A 17,509-nucleotide genomic window follows, 5' to 3' on the forward strand; every position below is an offset into this window, starting at 1 on the left:
GAAATGAGACGTAATGTTGGATGGAGATTAAAACCAGTGTAAATGAACACGGAGGGGGTGCATCCTCATCCTCACCAGTCTCTGTGTGTCCTCACTGTGGCGGTAGAAGAAGAGCAGCTGTCGCACCAGCAGGCTGAGGGTGGCGCTGTCCGTGAGCGCGGGGCCGGAGGCAGACTGGGCCTGACTCACACAGCGGTCAAAGTGGCTCCTCTGAACGGCGTGCTACGAGACGAGGAGGAAGAAATCAGAGGAAGAAAAAGTTAAAAAGACATCGCAGCTGTGTCTACAGCAGCGCTTTCATGCTTTCGCTACTATGCGTGACGGACATCTACTCATCTGATGGATCTACTACTCACGGACACTGTGATCATCTCTAACTCGACAAAAAAATCTAATTCATACATTTTTACGCTCCTGCACATTTATAAAGACAGCACCATTCGGGGGCAGTCGTGGGCTGGAGGTTAGGGATCTGGCCCTGTGACCGGAAGGTTGCTGGTTCGATCCCCAGCACCGACAGTCCATGACTGAGGTGTCCTTGAGCAAGACACCTAACCCCCAACTGTGGATAGGGCTGCCCACTGCTCACTGCCCACTAGTGTGTATGTGGTGTTTCACTTCACGGATGGGTTCAATTTAATCCCCCGTTTGTGGGATTAATAAAGTATCACTTCACATCATACAGGCTCTGTTCCCACCTTCCTAACAGCAGAGCGCCAGGTACAGGGCAAAGAGCGAACACTAATGCATAACGATGCGTCCCTGAGAGCAGCGAAGGATCTTCTTAAAGGGCCCGCATCGTGGAAACGGAAATGTTCCTCAATTTTTTATCATTCTTTTTTACACTAAACACGCTGATGTTGTATATCAGCATGGCTGAACTTTCAAAACATACCACTCACTCCTCGCACAAACAAGCCATACACTGGAAACTAAGCTACAAAACTTTCTGGGATGCAGCAAAAACCAAACATCATTTACGTATTTCCACCTGCTGCACAGCCTACAGCACTTAACTCCACCCAATCGCAATGGTGTTATAAGCAGTCTTATAACTTCACTGTGAATAGGCAGATACAGGACAGCCAATCAAGACAGCTCATTTACAACCCCATCACCAAAAAAAGTCGGGACACTGGGCAAAATGTAAACGCAATGATGTGAAGTCCTAGATTTAATTGAATAATTAAATATTAAAACTGATTTTTTTTATGCCCATTGTGAAATTGATGGTTCTAAAAAATTTGGGATGGGGGCCTGTTTACCACTGTGCTTCTTCACTCTGTAAACGTTTGGGAACTGAGGAGACGCTGCTGTAGTTCTGAAAGTGACATGTTCTCCCATTCTTTTCTATTTTATGTTGAACTGTTGCACAATTTTCCCCATCAGTCCTGCACAGAGTGGTGAACCCCTCCTCATCTCCACTTCTGAAAGACTCAGCCTCTCGAAGATGCTCGTTTATTAAACTCCAGGTGTTTTGATCAGTCTTTCGTTGCCCCCATCCCAACTTTTCTGAGACGTGTTGCTGGTGTCAAACTCAAAATGGGCCTATATTTCTCAAAAAAACAAAACAAATTTCTCAGTTTCAACATGAGATGTTGTCTTTGTACTGTTTTTAAAAAAAATACAGGGTTTAAATGATTTGCACATCAATGCATTTCACAAAGCATCCCAACTTTTTGGGAAACGGGGCTGTAAATATATCAGTCGTATAGGACATAGTAACGAAAACAGCTTGTTTAATTCCGCAGAATAAAGAGAAGTGAAAAATGATGGTGTCAAACTGAATTAGGACGGTCTGAGGGATATAAAAACAGGAGTGGACCTCAGGGACAGAAGCATAATGCATTAGCAACTCATGCAATCTAAGCACTTGTAGCAGCCCATGCAAACACTCGCGGGACATTTTAGTACGACGACCACGGCGAGAGACTGGCGTAATAAATGTGGGCAGTAACATTTCATCAGTCATGGAATCCAACCATAAACGGCACCTGGAGCTGCATTAGAGAACACCAGGGGTAAGTCCCAGGTTAATACCAGGGTCACAGTGGCAGAAACCACAAACGAAGGAAAACATCCAAGGTGAAACCGCTGTTATTCCCGATATGCATGCCAATATGTTAAAGAACACAGAGCGCCGCGTCGAAATGTGTCTTGCAGAAAACGGAGATCACGTCCAGCATCACATGTAATACAAGCCATTACACATACGTCCAGCTATGTGGCGGATTTTTTGGTTGAGGCTGATTCATCCTAACAGAAGTTACAACAGAATATTCTGGGCCTCTTTCCAGTGAAGCTCCCTGTATTACCAGTTCTTTATAGGACAATATCACACTGTTCACTTTTACACCACTATACTTTATAGTATATGAACTTACACAACTTTAAAGTTCTCTTTATATAGTAGGTAGACAATCCAGTAACTTCACAGCAGACAATTTTCACGATACAGGCACTGTGTCCAAAGACAAAGGATTACTATTACACTATAAGAGTACATTTAAAACTCCACTCTGTGAAAAACAACGACATATAGTTTCTGTTTCAGAGCAGCAAGTGCATTAGACTAAAACTACACTGACCGATTCACTGCCATCAGCACAAACGCCCACACTGATGGCAGCAGCACTGAAGCCTCCTAAAATGATCGCCAGATTTCAGAACACCGACTACAAACCTGCCTCTCTGATCAACCGTGTTACATATGAACTGAGACGCTGCCACGTACTTGACGTTTTCTTTCGTGGAATCCTCTTATGTAGGACTGGATGATTATTGCATTTTTCAGCCTTTTTCTCTCATCCTGCAAAGAAGAAACATCTATTAGAAACATGATACACAGCTCAATTCACAAAAAAAACACTCAATAGACAAAAGTCTTTCTACAGAAACGGCCATTTCCGTGACCCTAGAGTTCATAGATTCACTTCAGAAACGTGTTACGGCTACAATTTGATTACATTTTAAAATAAAGCAATAAGTTATTTTAACAATTACACCTTCTTGAGGCTTAATGTTCTGTATAAATTATATAAATACTGGTTTTTAAATCAATTGTCTAGAATTCCAAGCACCACAGGAGAGCTCGTCCCCACAGTCATGGGTAAAGAGTGACGCCAATTTTAACTACAATAATGTAAACAAATGAGAAATGAATACTATAACACTTGTAATGAAAGTGGGGCGGCACGGTGGCGTGGTGGGTAGCGAGGAGGGCCTGGGTCCTCCCTGTGTGGAGTTTGCATGTTCTCCCCGTGTCTGCGTGGGTTTCCTCCGGGTTCTCCGGTTTCCTGACATGCAGTCAGGCCAATTGGACATGCTAAATTGCCCCTAGGTGTGAATGTGTGAGTGACTGCCTGTGTCTGTCTGTCTGCCCTGCGATGGACTGGCGACCTGTCCAGGGTGTGTCCTGCCCTCCGCCTGATGACTGCTGGGATAGGCTCCAGCACCCCCCCCGCAACCCTGACGGAGAAGCGGCTTCGAAAATGGATGGATGGATGGATGGATGGATGGATGGATGGATGTAATGAAAGTTCCCCAGGAGTCGTGTCACCGGCGTCACCGCGTAACAGAAAGTCTCTTATTTTGAAATAAAAGTCACAACGATGACGTCACTCGACTTCTTTTTCCCTGTTTTCTGAGGATCCATGAAGAAAAGCTCATGGTGAGTCCACTGTGTGTTTCAGTTCTCAGAGATTCTCTCATTCAGCTCATGATCTCATACGAAGCTCTTAGCTGAAGGTCACTGGTGTGACCGACTTTATTCTTACACAATTGTAAAAAAAAAAAGAGAGAGAGAAAATAAAAGCATAGAAATGGATTAAGTTACATATTTTAGTGGATATTCCACAATTGATGATATTTAGTAAATATTTTTCGTTAAAATGTCCCTGGTGTTACTTTTCTCATGCGCATCAGGAACACCAGTGACTCCCATGAGGATACAGGAAAGTGGACATTTCTGTAGAATGACCCAACAACAAAAACCACCCAATTCACAGAAACCACAGCACAGTCAAGGCAAACCTCTCGCTTTCTTCTTTCCTCCTGGGTCCGATGAAGAAGAGACGCCTTTTCCTCCTGAAAAGAGAACGTGCACAGATTGTCGTGACTACCTTAGGCAAGCAAAGGCAACTAGCAAAGATACTTTTCTCTAGACAGGTAAATAAAGCAGAACGTAGGTCAGCACTTTTCTCACCTTTCTACTGGCCCCCCCAAGGGACACTTTAGGGGTCCTCTTGAAATCTCCCTCAAAGCTGAACATGGCTACACCTTTCCCATTGAGCTGCAGACGGTGGAATTACCTGGGTGGGGAGAGAGGGGTGAGTTGGTTTGCTGGGTCACATGAAAACAGGGTGACAACAGGAACCGTCTTAGTGCACCAGTGAGGAAAGAACAGAGCAAATCACAGCATCGCTGCCTTAAAGTTGGGCCTTGGCCAGCGGTCGCCGACCCCCTTCCTGGAGATCTACTGTCCTGCAGAGTTCAGCTCCAACCCGCGTCTGACATTCTGCCTCCTCCAATCATATAATTAACCTAATAACACTGAGCTTGTGAACTTTGGATGAGTTCGACCAGTTGGATCCAACCAAATCTCCAAGTGCTGTGACATCACAACCACAACTTGCTGGCTGTCCAACACACCACATTCAGGGTCAAGCCTCAAGCCAGAGAAGGTGGTTACTCTGGTCTTTTTGGCCAAATAAAAGCCCGTCTGAACCTTAGTTTATAGAAAGTAATCACAATTTAAATCTGACTGACGACCCAGCCAATCAAAGACATCCAAAGAATTAAGGCAGTATTATGTATGTTTGTGTTGTTGTTGATAAACTGAAAGAAGCAGTGTAACTGAGTCAGGATAAAAACCATGCTAAAATATCATGTGCCTGTACGGCCACAAGCTGACCTGTACAACCTTAAATAATCATTTAAAAGTTGCAAGATAAGTTCAGGCTAGATGTTTAGGCCTCGAAGGCAAAATCAACCTTTTACTGACAGAGATACAAAGACATTAGCAGATAATCAGAAACAGAATCAGTTTTTTAGTCAGCTACGTTGACACGCACAAGGAATTTTGTTCCAGTTGTTTGTGTCTCTCTCTGGTATTACATGCATACGACTCACCCACGTCTTCAGAAGACCACCACATTTTGACTGAGCTCTCTTTTAAGTCGCTGTCCTATGTGGACCTTGACCTAAAACCGATAAACTATGGAGAAATATTTAACTATCAATTCTTTAATTCTTATTTAATTCTGACAGGGTGGTCCTGTTTTAACCAGCATAACTTTTCTAGCCTTTACAGTAGCTTTAGCGACCCAGGAGACTCACAGACCAATCGCATGTGTTGTACATATCACGGGTGACGCTACTCAGCCAATCAGATCTGTGCATTACGATGAGCGATGAGACGAGTGAGAGACGCACACGCAGGGACGGGACGAGGCGAGAAACAGCAGTCAGAGAAGAAAGTGAGTCAGTGAGGTTGTTTCACATGTCGAGCTCTAAAAAGAGAAAACTGACAATAAATGTTGCTGAAATCTGACTGAACTGGACTTTATTTGATTTGACATTCAGTTATTGACTGTATAAGATGTTGATTTACCTATTAGGCTACTTGAATCATGAATGCAAGTCAGACATTATGATGTTCTGGAAATTTTCTCTAACTGGACCTCATTGACTTATAATTAAATTCCCCAACTCTACAGCAAGGCAGGGTTGGTGCCCACTGGCCTACATTCTTAAAAAGAGATGGTACTTCACGCTTCATTTCAAGCTTAAATGATCTTTAGATTGAAGGAGAATGTGTTGTATGTGGTTCTTTATAGAACATTTCTGAAAACCGGTTTATACAGCACCAAAAAGGTTCTTCTATTGCTACCATGTCAGGTTTGTACACTCTGAAACCGGATGCTTCCTCAAGATTTTTTTCAGTAAAAAAAAATGCTTCTATATAGAACCATAAACACTAAAAGAACCCTCTGCATGATTAACTGGTTTCTTACACAACGAAGGGGTTCTTCAGATTGATGTAGGCATCAAAACAGTTCTTCTATTGCTACGATGTGACGCTTGTCACAACAGAAGAACCCTCTTTGGTGCTATATAGAACCATCCACTGCGCAGTCTCCATCAATCCGAAGAACCACAAAAAGAATCACTTAACCATGCAAAGGGTTCTTTAAGTGTTCACCGTTCAGTATAGAACAGTTTTCTTTAAGAAAGAACCCTTGAAGAACCATCTTTTTTAAGTGCGTATGTAACAGAACCCCTTTGGTGGTATATTCTCAAAAATACAACACATCCTTCATCAATCTAAAGAACCATCCAAAGAGGCGTGACAGCGGTTCTATACAGAAATCATGGGTCTGAACAGAACCGCTCCCTTCACTAACGAACTCTTGCAGAACCATCTTGCTCATGAGTGGAAGATCCCTTGGTTTCAGATGCCGTACTGTCCATCATTTGTACTAAGCACCACTAAATGCAATGACAAGACTCCTCGAAGGGCAGAGCACGGATCTAGGACCACCTCCTGCCTCTCTCGCAGGGATGAAACGAGTCAGAGTCAGAGCCTGAGTCTGATCCCCCCCATGTTACTTTCCAGATGCTTCCAGAACAACCCGCCCACATCTATAACTCAAACTAATAAAACACAGCAGAAGCCCAGCTGTAACCCGGCTGGCCTGCGAGTCATGGGGGCGAATATTAGCTGTCTTGTCCATTTTTACCCCCCAAATAAACCACGGCCCACGCTGAGGTTAACTTACATAAGGAACGTCGTTGTGTTTACATTCAGACTGCTAGCTAACCTAGCCAGCTTCAGCACAGCCAGCAGACCTGAAACCGAGTGAAAACCCACCCCTTCACCCCCTAAAAGAGCTGAAACAACGCTGTAAAATAAAGTGCTGCGTGGACTCGAGGTTGTTTTTATCTCACCTAGCCGTTTATCAAGCTGGTGAGATAGCTAGCTAACCTAGCTAGGTTAAGAGGCGCAGCTAAAAAAGCTCGAATGTCCGGTTAAACCCAGATTAAACGGAAAAGACAGCGAGGCAGACCCGGACAAAACGCCCTGCATCCACGGCCAAGCGGCGTCAATAAACGGGCGACACGTCTGAAAGCAGCTCTCGTGTCTGCAATTAGCTGCGGTGCTAACTTTAGCCAGCTATTGTTTTGTTGTTCGAATTTCTCCGTTCCACCTTAAACGCTGCGGCTGATACATTGCGGCGCCCGGGGCGCTAGACAGTAACTGCGGCGGCATTTAAGGTGGAACGGGACGATTCGAGTAGGAAGGCGACTTCAGCCTCGTTTGGCAGTACCAGTCGTCTGCGCGTTTAGCTAATGACTCAGCGACTTAACACCATGGCCACACGCTTGAATGGAGGTCACCGAGGACGGGGTTTCTGACGCTTGGTTGAAAATGGGCACTTTTTAAGACGTTATTTCAACATTTCGCCCTCGTTTGTGAACGGACTTAGCCAGCAGGCTAACCAACACTAACGTTACAGCGCGTTAAGTTCGCTCGACATGTCGCCCTGTCCTCCTTCTGCGGCTCATGACAGCGGGACTTTTTCACCCTTTTACACCCCTAATCCGCGAGAATGGAATCTCTTTTCGTCTTTACCTGTTTTACTGAACGGATGGGACGAGCCGGGATATTAAAAAATGAGAGAAATCGAAACAAAAACTCCGTCCTGCCTTTTTCCCCCTCTCGGCTCCACAGACGCGCAACACAGCGATTGTCCCGCCCACCAGACCCGACGCTCACACGCGATTGGACGCCGCAGCAGACGCTGGAAGGGGATTCGCTGAAACGAGTCGACGCGTCACACGTGTTTTCAGGAAACACTATTCAATGTTAAGCATTATTGTCTTATTATTAGGTCATTAATAAAATTAATATCTAATATATACTACTGTTTACATCATTTTACCACGAGGCCAGCTTTTTTAACATGATCTAATGTGGTATTAATGGGGGCTCTTTGCTTTAACAGCTTTAAGGGGAAATTGAAGGGGAATTCCACCAAACGTTCAAAGTTTCTGCATAAATGAACTAGTTGAGGTGCAAACAAGATCATTCAGAGAGGTTTGGTGTGAAATGGTTGATTGGACAGGCTTAGATTTCTTTACAGTGGTTGTGATGGGAGCCAGGGGTCTCCATGACTACAGCACAAATATAGCCACTATATTTGCTATCCAGAACCACCAGGGAACCTACACGAGTGTTTATAGATGATGTTGATGATGGTCAAATAGTGGACAATCTGGGAAAAAAGCAGTTTCTTTGGGGATTATGTTGCTTTACAACACCCCGCATGTACCTTTACATGTGTGTAAGAGAATTTTGTAATCAATACCGAATTTGACTGGCAGCCGATGTAGTGTTGACTACACTAGAGGCGAGTGACCTCTAGACACCTGGACACACTGAGGCAAGGCCAGATTAAGACTTTTTCAGAATCTAAAAATAAAAATAAGAAGGAGAGGAAAGAACGGAAATTTATTTGTAGTTCATTGTACATGCCATACCATCCATTATACGTGATATATTAATAAATAAAGTGTATAATATATTTTGTAAAATGTAAAAGTAAATAATATATAGCTTACTATCGCCACTGTCACACAAAAACCTTGTCTGTCCACTTTTGGTTTTGTTTTTACTTTTTTATATGATTGAAAAGCCGCTCTGCGATGGACTGGCGACCTGTCCAGGGTGTATCCTGCCTTTCGCCCGAAGACTGCTGGGATAGGCTCCAGCATCCCCCCGCGACCCTGACGGAGAAGCGGCTTAGAAAATGGATGGATGGATGGATGAAAAGCCGCTGTTGCCTTTTATACTGTGTTCAAATGTCTTGATATATGGATCATTGGAAATGGTCCAAAATTACTTGGGAAAAAATCTTGTTCTATTAAGTTTTCCACTCCTCTCCTGTAAAGTTACCACTTTGGAGATGCAAGGTTTTGTTCTGACAGTGACAGAATTATTATTATACGTTACATTATTACAGTCTTAGTCCAAACTTGCATTGTATCTGTTGGAAGTAAACGATGGTGGGGTTATCCTCTGGCACCTCTTTGCATACAATTAAAACAACCAAACAACATCCATCCATCTTATCACTGAATGAAAACATTCCGATCTGCCCTCAGAGTAGGTTTGAATTTTGGAACCAATAAACATCAACAAACCAACAGCACCCAGTTAATCCATCACGGAAAGATCAGCTAGAGCCTCAATCGGCAGAACAGATTCCCCCTCACCTCAAGTCAAGGCCGAGACCAAATGATGCTGAAACTGTTCAATGATGGTCTCAAGACCAGGATCGGACTCGAGCACCACATATTCCTAAGGCTGCAGCATTTCAGACTAACTGGTGCTTGTTTAGGCTTTTGCTGGAACATCCAGACAGCAGGCCTTTACAGTAATCCAAACTCAAGGTAATAAAGTCATGAGCTAGTTTTTCTGCATCTTGTAGGAGCAGAGCATTTATAACTTTACAATATTTCGGAGGTGAAGTAAAGCCGTTCTAGTAATATTACAACAGATCACAATCAGTCGTGATGCCACAATCAGTCGTGATGCCATGGCGTACCTTATCAATTGTGTACCTAATGCTCCTGCTGAGAAAGACAGCACAGACCAACAAGCATTCCAAACTGGTCTATGCTGGTTTAGCTGGTCACTCAGTATGGCCATGCTAGTTGACCAGCATGCCTACATCCAAAACACAAAATATCGCTGCTGTTGGAAGAAAACCTCGTATCTCCAAAATAGTAACTTTACAGGAGAAGGAAAAACATACTCCACTCTTAATGTAAGTCAATGGAACCAGACTTTTTGTCCAAGTAATTCTGGCCCGCTTTCTTGGTCTGTTCACCATGAAATTTACACACAATGTACAAGACAACAGCTATTTTTAAATTATGTCAAAAACTGAAAACAAGACAAAAATGGAGATACGAGGTTTTCTTCCGACAGCAGCGATACGCTAGTTTTATTGTAGAGCAGCCATGTTGGTCTATGCTGTTTTTTTCTAGCAGAGGCAACTGAGAAGCGATTTAGAATTAGAATTAATTTAGAATTGAGAAGATTTAGAATTAAATCAGTCAGTTTGTTCCTAGAAACCTTTGGACCAAGAAGAAGAAGATGATCTGTTTTGTCAAGAGTTGAATAGAAGGAAGTTAATTGACATCCAGTCTCTTATGTTTTTTACACAGTCCTAAATCTAAGGTTTGACTGATATACACAACTCCATGTTTACAAATAACAGTGGCCAATGGTAGCACATAAAATAAGAATAAAAGCGTTCCTAAAGCAGAGCCTTGTGGAACACCACAAGGAACGAACTGCTTGGTCAGAGGATAATGAGAGACTGTTTACTATTTTCACTCTTTGCTACGATGAGGCTTAAATCCAGACAGAAATTCTTCATGTATGTGATTCCTGTGCAAGAAAGAACTTAGTTATTGTGCCACAGCTTTCTCCAAAATCTTTGGTATAAGATCTGAGATGGCTCTACAACTTGATAGCTCTCAGGAATCAAGATTAGGTTTCTTAATCAGAGGTTTGGTTACTGCTTTTGGTACATAGCCAAGGGTGAGAGAAGAGTTTGTTATTGATAAAAGAGGCTCGATTTTGTTAATGAGGTGTGTGAGAGAGAAGGAACTCCAAGTAATGAAATGTTTCTATACCAATCAAAGGTTTTTCCTTAAACTGTACATCTGAGCCAAGAACCATTTAGAGATCTTCATTTTTAAAAGTCAAGCCATTAATATTGATTTCAGGACTCATGGTCTTTGGGAAACAGCAACAATACCGTACACTCCTTTTACAAATATTACCGTGGGATTTTTTTTCCTATCATTTCTAAATTTGCACAGCTTTCCTGTATCATTCTATCAATTTGCATTATACATTGATTTGTTTGGTGCAATATGGATTCGTTTTATTTGTTTAATAAATTGTTTGTGTTGTTTCAACACATTTCTTTCTTTTCTATCTTTTTGCCATTTCTTTTTGAGGTAATCAGCTTAATTAAATGCTGTAGGATGAGCGCTGTTGACAGGCCGATAATGAATTCATTTGAACCTCTGACAGCTGGTCACATCGTCCATCATGCAGACTGTCGGCTTGTCTTGGAGGCTTAGAGTGAAGCTGAAATAGCACAAGAGGCCCAGGGTTAATGTCCCCCAAAGGACCTAAACAGTTCAGTTAAAAAATCTAATTTACTTAATTTTCCAGCCTAACCCAATGTAGCCAATCAGCCAAGACATGTTGAATATTGGAAGTTTGCCTTTTCAGTTTTACACTGGAGCTACGAGGCTGATGTAGCTAATGGGTAATCAAAGCTTAAACCCCACCGATTAGTATCATGGAACCTGGAGGCCTAGATCAGCACACACTGGCACCAAACCGTGAGGAGTTGTACAGCAACCTCTCACAGACTTGCATACATGGTTTCTGACACTGATATTTCATTATCTATAGAAATAAACATAATAAGTGTATGTAAAACATCAGATATGGACATTCATGGGGTGAACAGTGTTAGGAAACAGTAAAATGTGCAGGGAGTTGATTTTGGGACCGCTGCCTTATCATGTAAAGATCAGTCAAAGGCAGGTGCAGATCTTTGGTTCAGTTTCAGTCTAGACCCACACTGTAAAAAATACTCTGTAAGTGTACAGTAACGCATACTGTAAAGAGGTGATGTAAAGCTGCAGTGATCTACTGTATTCCTTAAATACAGCAGATTGCTATAAACAATGATGCTGTCTGGCAGAAACAGGCCAGGCCCAGCTTCGTGGCGCATACACACACACACACACACACACACACACACACACACACACACTTACTGTATCACTTGTTGGAACAAAACCTTCTATCTCTGAAATTATAACTTAATAAGAGAACGAGAAATGGTTTACTTTTAATGTAAGTCAGTGGAACCAGATTTTTTTCCTAGTCACTTTGAGCAGTTTCTTTTGGTTCATTCACCATGATATGTGTGTATATATATATATATATATATATATATATATATCTATATATATGTATATATGCCCTGCGATGGGCGGGCGACCTGTCCAGGGTGTATCCTGCCTTCCGCATGATGACCACTGGGATAGGCTCCAGCATCCCCCCACGACCCTGAGGGAGAAGCGGCTTAGAAGATGTGTGTGTGTGTGTGTGTGTGTGTGTGTGTGTGTGTGTGTGTATAATTTCAAGGCATCGTGCCCTCTTAGCGATGTTTATGGACTGTTCCATGTTGTCTCGCGATGACACAACTGCATAAGGACAGAGTGGTACATTAAAGGCCATTAAGTCGTGAACTAATTATGAAGAGGAAGCTCTTCTGTGTGATTTTCTGGATGTTCAGAGGAAAAATTTAGCCAAGAAAAAATGCATAAATTAGGGAGAAAGTCTTCATATGGCCTCTGCCGTTCTTTAACCCCTTAAAACCCCAGGCTTATTACCTACTAAGGCTTATGATTCAGGAACTCGCCAATGAGTTGATCTATTCTTAGGTTGTATAGGTGCGTAATAAAACCTGCCATGTATGGGGTTTAATATCCGTTTCCGTTTCTACAAACAAACAGTGCGTTATATGTCTAAATGAGTCACATACCCTCAGTCAAAGCTGCATGGATCATTCTCAGCACTGCCGTGACACTGACGTGGCGTGTTAGTGTGTGTTGCGCTGGTACGAGTGGATCATACACAGCACTTCAGCATCACTGGACACCCTAACGTCATGTCAGCGTAGCAGTTCATGCCATGTTTGTCAGTAACCGCCCAGTGGCTGCACTTATATCGAGAATCGAAAGTTTGTTGCTGCACATTTTTTTCAGGATGCCCCGTTTCTGTCTTTCGCCTGGAGCCCCAAAGTCACTAAATCTGCCCGGGTCCTACCATGAACACACGTCTGAACGAGTTTGACATGTTTTGTCAGTCTAACCGTGATGGTGTTGTGTGTTTCAGTGAGCTGGAACAGGAGCCTGCATGCTGAGCTGTGGTAGCACTCCCTACTCTGATGTTCCAGTTATAACTTGGTTAAGTTTTAACACGACAAAAACTTGGTGTAGCAAGTTATTAACACCACTTACTGCCGACGTTGTGTTTGGTTTTTGGTCAAAATGACCACATTCTGCAATTGGCTGCTTTCTGAAAGAAATCTGCAGTATTTCTGCAAGCATGTGCGCAGACAGACCCTATGGGGGTCTCTTGATCCTGCCCCTTGGAACCCCAGACTGAAAAAGTGCCCTTGTGGTTGGAGTGTATGATGATTTATATTGTCTTTCTCAAGTATCTGTTTCAGCCAGATTAGGTTCAAGCTGAATCTCAAATGCTTCTTCTTTCGGCTGCGCCCTTTAGGGGTCTCCACAGCGGATCATCTGCCTCCATCTTGCCCTATCTACTGCCTCCTCTATTTTCACACCAACCATCTCCATGTCCACCTTCACTACATCCATAAACCTTCTCTGAGGTCTACCTCTTCTCCTTCTACCCGGCAGCTCCATCTCCAACATTCTTTGCCCAATATATCCACTATTCCTCCTCAACACATGTCCAAACCATCTCAACCTGGCCTCTCTGGCTTTATCTCCAAACTGCTCCACCTTCACTGTCCCTCTGATCTGCTCATTTCTAATCTTGTCCAGCCTTGTCACTCCCAACGAAAATCTCAGCATCAAGCTGAATCTCGAATGGCCTGTTCCTAATGTAGGTCGTGAAATAACAGCGTCTACAAAGAAACTACGCATCATGTGTCCACGTGAAAGTCCTATACACTCAGTGAGGACTTTGTTAAGTCCACCTCCTTGTTTCTACCCTCACTGTCCACTTTATCAGCTCCACTTACTGTATAGCTGCACTTTGTGGTTCTACAGTTACAGACTGTAGTCCATCTGTTTCTCTGATACTCTGTTACCCTGTTCTTCAGTGGTCAGGACCCCCATGGACCCTCACAGAGCAGGTACTATACTGCAGTAACACTGACGTGGTGGTGGTGTGTTAGTGTGTGTTGTGCTGGTCTGAGTGGATCAGACACAGCAGTGCTGCTGGAGTTTTTAAACACTGTGTCCACTCACTGTCCACTCTATTAGACACTCCTACCTGGTCGGTCCACCTTGTCGATGTAACGGCTCATCTGCTGCTGCACAGTTTGTGTTGGTCATTATCTAGTCCAGCAGTCACCGTCTGCATGATTTAAGGGTTCTTTGCATTGTGGAAGGGTTCTTTCCAGAATGTCTTGTAGATGGTTCTATGTGTTGTAGTGCGTGTTGTAGATGGTTCTATTTAGAACCTTTTTTAAAAAAGAGTTCTATGAAGCACCCAAAAGGGTTATTCTATCATTACAAGCGTGACACTGTAATAATATAAGAACCCTTTTCAGTATTATACAGAATCCTTTTCTAAAAAGTTCTATACGGAACCATCTACGACACATTCTAAGAAGAAGAACCATTTCACCATGTAGAGTACCATATAAAATATCTAAGGTATGCAGTCGTTGCGATATCGAGCTTGTAAAAATAGCTGAACCCTTTTGGTGCTGTATAGGACCATTTTCAAAAGGTTCTATATAGAACCATACACACTGTATCCTTCATCAATCAGAAGAACCCTCTCAGCATGTAAAGAACCATATCAACTGTTTGTATTGTGCTATTGTTGTGGTGTCAGGCTTGTAACAACAGCAGAATCTTTTTTTGGTATTACATAGAACCATTTTCAAAAAGGTTCTATATAGAACCGTATACAACACATCCTCCATCAATCTGAAGAACCAGTTCACCATGCAAAGAACAATATAGGCTATTAAAGTTCTGCTGTTGTGGCGATGTCAAGCTTGTAACCATAGCAGAACCCTTTTGGTGCTTTATAGAACCATTTTCAAAAAGGTTCTATACAGAACCATATACAACACATCCAATCAGAAGACCTTTTCGCCATGTAAGGAACCATTTAAACTATTTAAGTTCTGCTGTTGTTGTGATGTCAAACTTGTAACCATAGCAGAACCCTTTTGGTGCTTTATAGAACCATTTTCGAAAAGGTTCTATACAGAACCACACACAACACATCCAATCAGAAGACCTTTTCGCCACATAAGGAACCATTTAAACTATTTAAGTTCTGCTGTTGTGGCGATGTCAAGCTTGTAACCATAGCAGAACCCTTTTGGTGCTTTATAGAACCATTTTCGAAAAGGTTCTATACAGAACCACACACAACACATCCAATCAGAAGACCTTTTCGCCACATAAGGAACCATTTAAACTATTAAAGTTCTGCTGTTGTGGCGATGTCAAGCTTGTAACCATAGCAGAACCCTTTTGGTGCTTTATAGAACCATTTTCGAAAAGGTTCTATACAGAACCATATACAACACATCCAATCAGAAGACCTTTTCGCCACATAAGGAACCATATAAACTATTAAAGTTCTGCTCTAGTTGTGATATCAAGCTTGTAACCATAGCAGAACCCTTTTTGGTGCTTGGTAACAACACATCCTTCATCAATCAGAAGACCTTTTCGCCACGTAAAGAACCATGTAAACTATTAAAGCTCTGCTGTTGTTGCGGTGTCAGGCTTGTAACCACAGCAGAACCGTTTTTGGTGCTTTATAGAACCATTTTCGAAAAGGTTCTATACAGAACCGTGTACAACACATCCTCCATCAGTCTGAAGAACCATTTAACGATGCAAAGAACCATTTAAGCACTCAAGTGGTTCGTTGAGCGTCCATGGTTCTACACAGAACCACCGTCTTTACTAAAGAACCGTTTTTAAGAGCGAGTTATTAGACGTTATCAGACTTTGGAGGCACCTTCACGTTTACAGTGGCTCAGGAAAGACTGCTGTGAGTACAGGAAGCCCACCTCGGTGGCATATGGCACGCGTTTCAGAGGGATTAGCTCAGCACTCCTCCAGAAACCAGTGCCGGCCAGCCGCTCTAAATAACGTCCCGCCCAGCCTCAGCCCGGCCCGCTCCTTAAGAGGAACCATCTCAGACTAATTAAAGGCATAAAATGATTATGAGTCACAGTCGGTGCCTCGGAGCTGTCCTATAGGTGGGAGGCAGCGCCCACTTTGTGCCAGTGTAGTGAAATGTATTTATTGCAATAAAAGAGACAGCGAGGGTCCCGTGAAATTGTCTTTTCATAATGAACACATTTACCAAGGATAATTAATATATAAACTATTTCGATTTGTCAGTGTGATTTGTGTCCTCGTTAATTGTGGGAGTAATTACGGAGTGGGGGGAACAGCTTTGAGGAAGGCCCTGGGCTTTGGGGGGCAGCCACCATCTTCAGGGTGCAATATTAATTCTACCCTCTCCTGATGTGATGAAAAAGAGCCATAAATCCCGGGCCGGTCGGCGCGGGCCAGTGTTAACTGGCTTCATATTTCATGGCCCCCTTTAATAGAAATATTCATGCAGCCCTTTAATGAAATTAAACCCAGGAAGGGGACAAAGGCGGCCGGCTGCTGCGCCGGAGCGCGGCGCGCTGTAAAGAAGGTGATTTAGACGTTTTGGTCGGCATCACTTTTCTCCCCCCGTCCAGTCAGATTCAGCACCGCTGTGCACATTCTGTAATCTGGGTCTTTACACTGGGCTCAGCCGCTGTAGGAGTTTAATAATATCAGTGTTAGGAGACCACCAGGGCACTGGGTTTGGCTCAAAGGGTCCAAATCATACATATTTTATTATGTTTAAACCAGAAAAGGACACAATTCATTAGAAACTGCTCACTGCAAAACAATGAACGGGTACCCTGCTCATGTTCTCTTCTCTTCTCTTCTCTTCTCTTCTGTTCTCTTCTCTTCTGTTCTCTTCTCTTCTCTTCTCTTCTCTTTTCTTCTGGTCTCTTCTCTTCTCTACTCTTCTCTTCTCGTCTCTTCTCTTCTCTTCTCTTCTCTTTTCTTCTGGTCTCTTCTCTTCTCTACTCTTCTCTTCTCTTCTCTTCTGGTCTCTTCTCTTCTCTTCTCTTCTGGTCTCTTCTCTACTCTTCTCTTCTCTTCTCTTCTCTTTTCTTCTGGTCTCTTCTCTTCTCTACTCTTCTCTTCTCGTCTCTTCTCTTCTCTTCTCTTTTCTTCTGGTCTCTTCTCTTCTCTACTCTTCTCTTCTCTTCTCTTCTGGTCTCTTCTCTTCTCATCTGTTATCTTCTCTTCTGTTCTCTTCTCTTATCTTCTCATCTGTTATCTTCTCTTCTGTTCTCTTCTCTTCTCTTCTCATCTGTTATCTTCTCTTCTGTTCTCTTCTCTTCTCTTTTCTTCTGGTCTCTTCTCTTCTCTACTCTTCTCTTCTCTTCTCATCTGTTATCTTCTCTTCTGTTCTCTTCTCTTCTCTTTTCTTCTGGTCTCTTCTCTTCTCTACTCTTCTCTTCTCATCTGTTATCTTCTCTTCTCATCTGTTATCTTCTCTTCTGTTCTCTTCTCTTCTCTTCTGGTCTCTTCTCTTCTGTTCTCTTCTCTTCTGTTC

The 17,509-nt window shown here is 42.9% G+C and overlaps 1 protein-coding gene across 2 annotated transcripts in view; it reads right to left on the reverse strand.

The window, feature by feature from the left end:
• The window catches only part of ube3c (ubiquitin protein ligase E3C), a 62,749-nt gene extending 54,970 nt beyond the window's left edge, over positions 1-7,779 (reverse strand). Inside the window, exons 1-5 of one of the 2 annotated variants that reach the window (XM_037533773.1) lie at positions 7,634-7,779; positions 4,205-4,310; positions 4,033-4,086; positions 2,735-2,809; positions 76-222 (exon numbers count right to left, since the gene is read on the reverse strand). In XM_037533773.1, the coding sequence (XP_037389670.1) occupies positions 76-222; positions 2,735-2,809; positions 4,033-4,086; positions 4,205-4,270 (342 nt within the window). In that variant the 5' untranslated portion in view covers positions 4,271-4,310; positions 7,634-7,779. The remainder of the gene's footprint in view (positions 1-75; positions 223-2,734; positions 2,810-4,032; positions 4,087-4,204; positions 4,311-7,633) is intronic. The other variant, XM_017721763.2, reaches the window with a different exon arrangement.
• Positions 7,780-17,509: the final 9,730 nt, after the last annotated feature.

Source organism: Pygocentrus nattereri, chromosome 2, assembly GCF_015220715.1.
Source record: "Pygocentrus nattereri isolate fPygNat1 chromosome 2, fPygNat1.pri, whole genome shotgun sequence".
Lineage (NCBI taxonomy): Eukaryota > Metazoa > Chordata > Actinopteri > Characiformes > Serrasalmidae > Pygocentrus > Pygocentrus nattereri.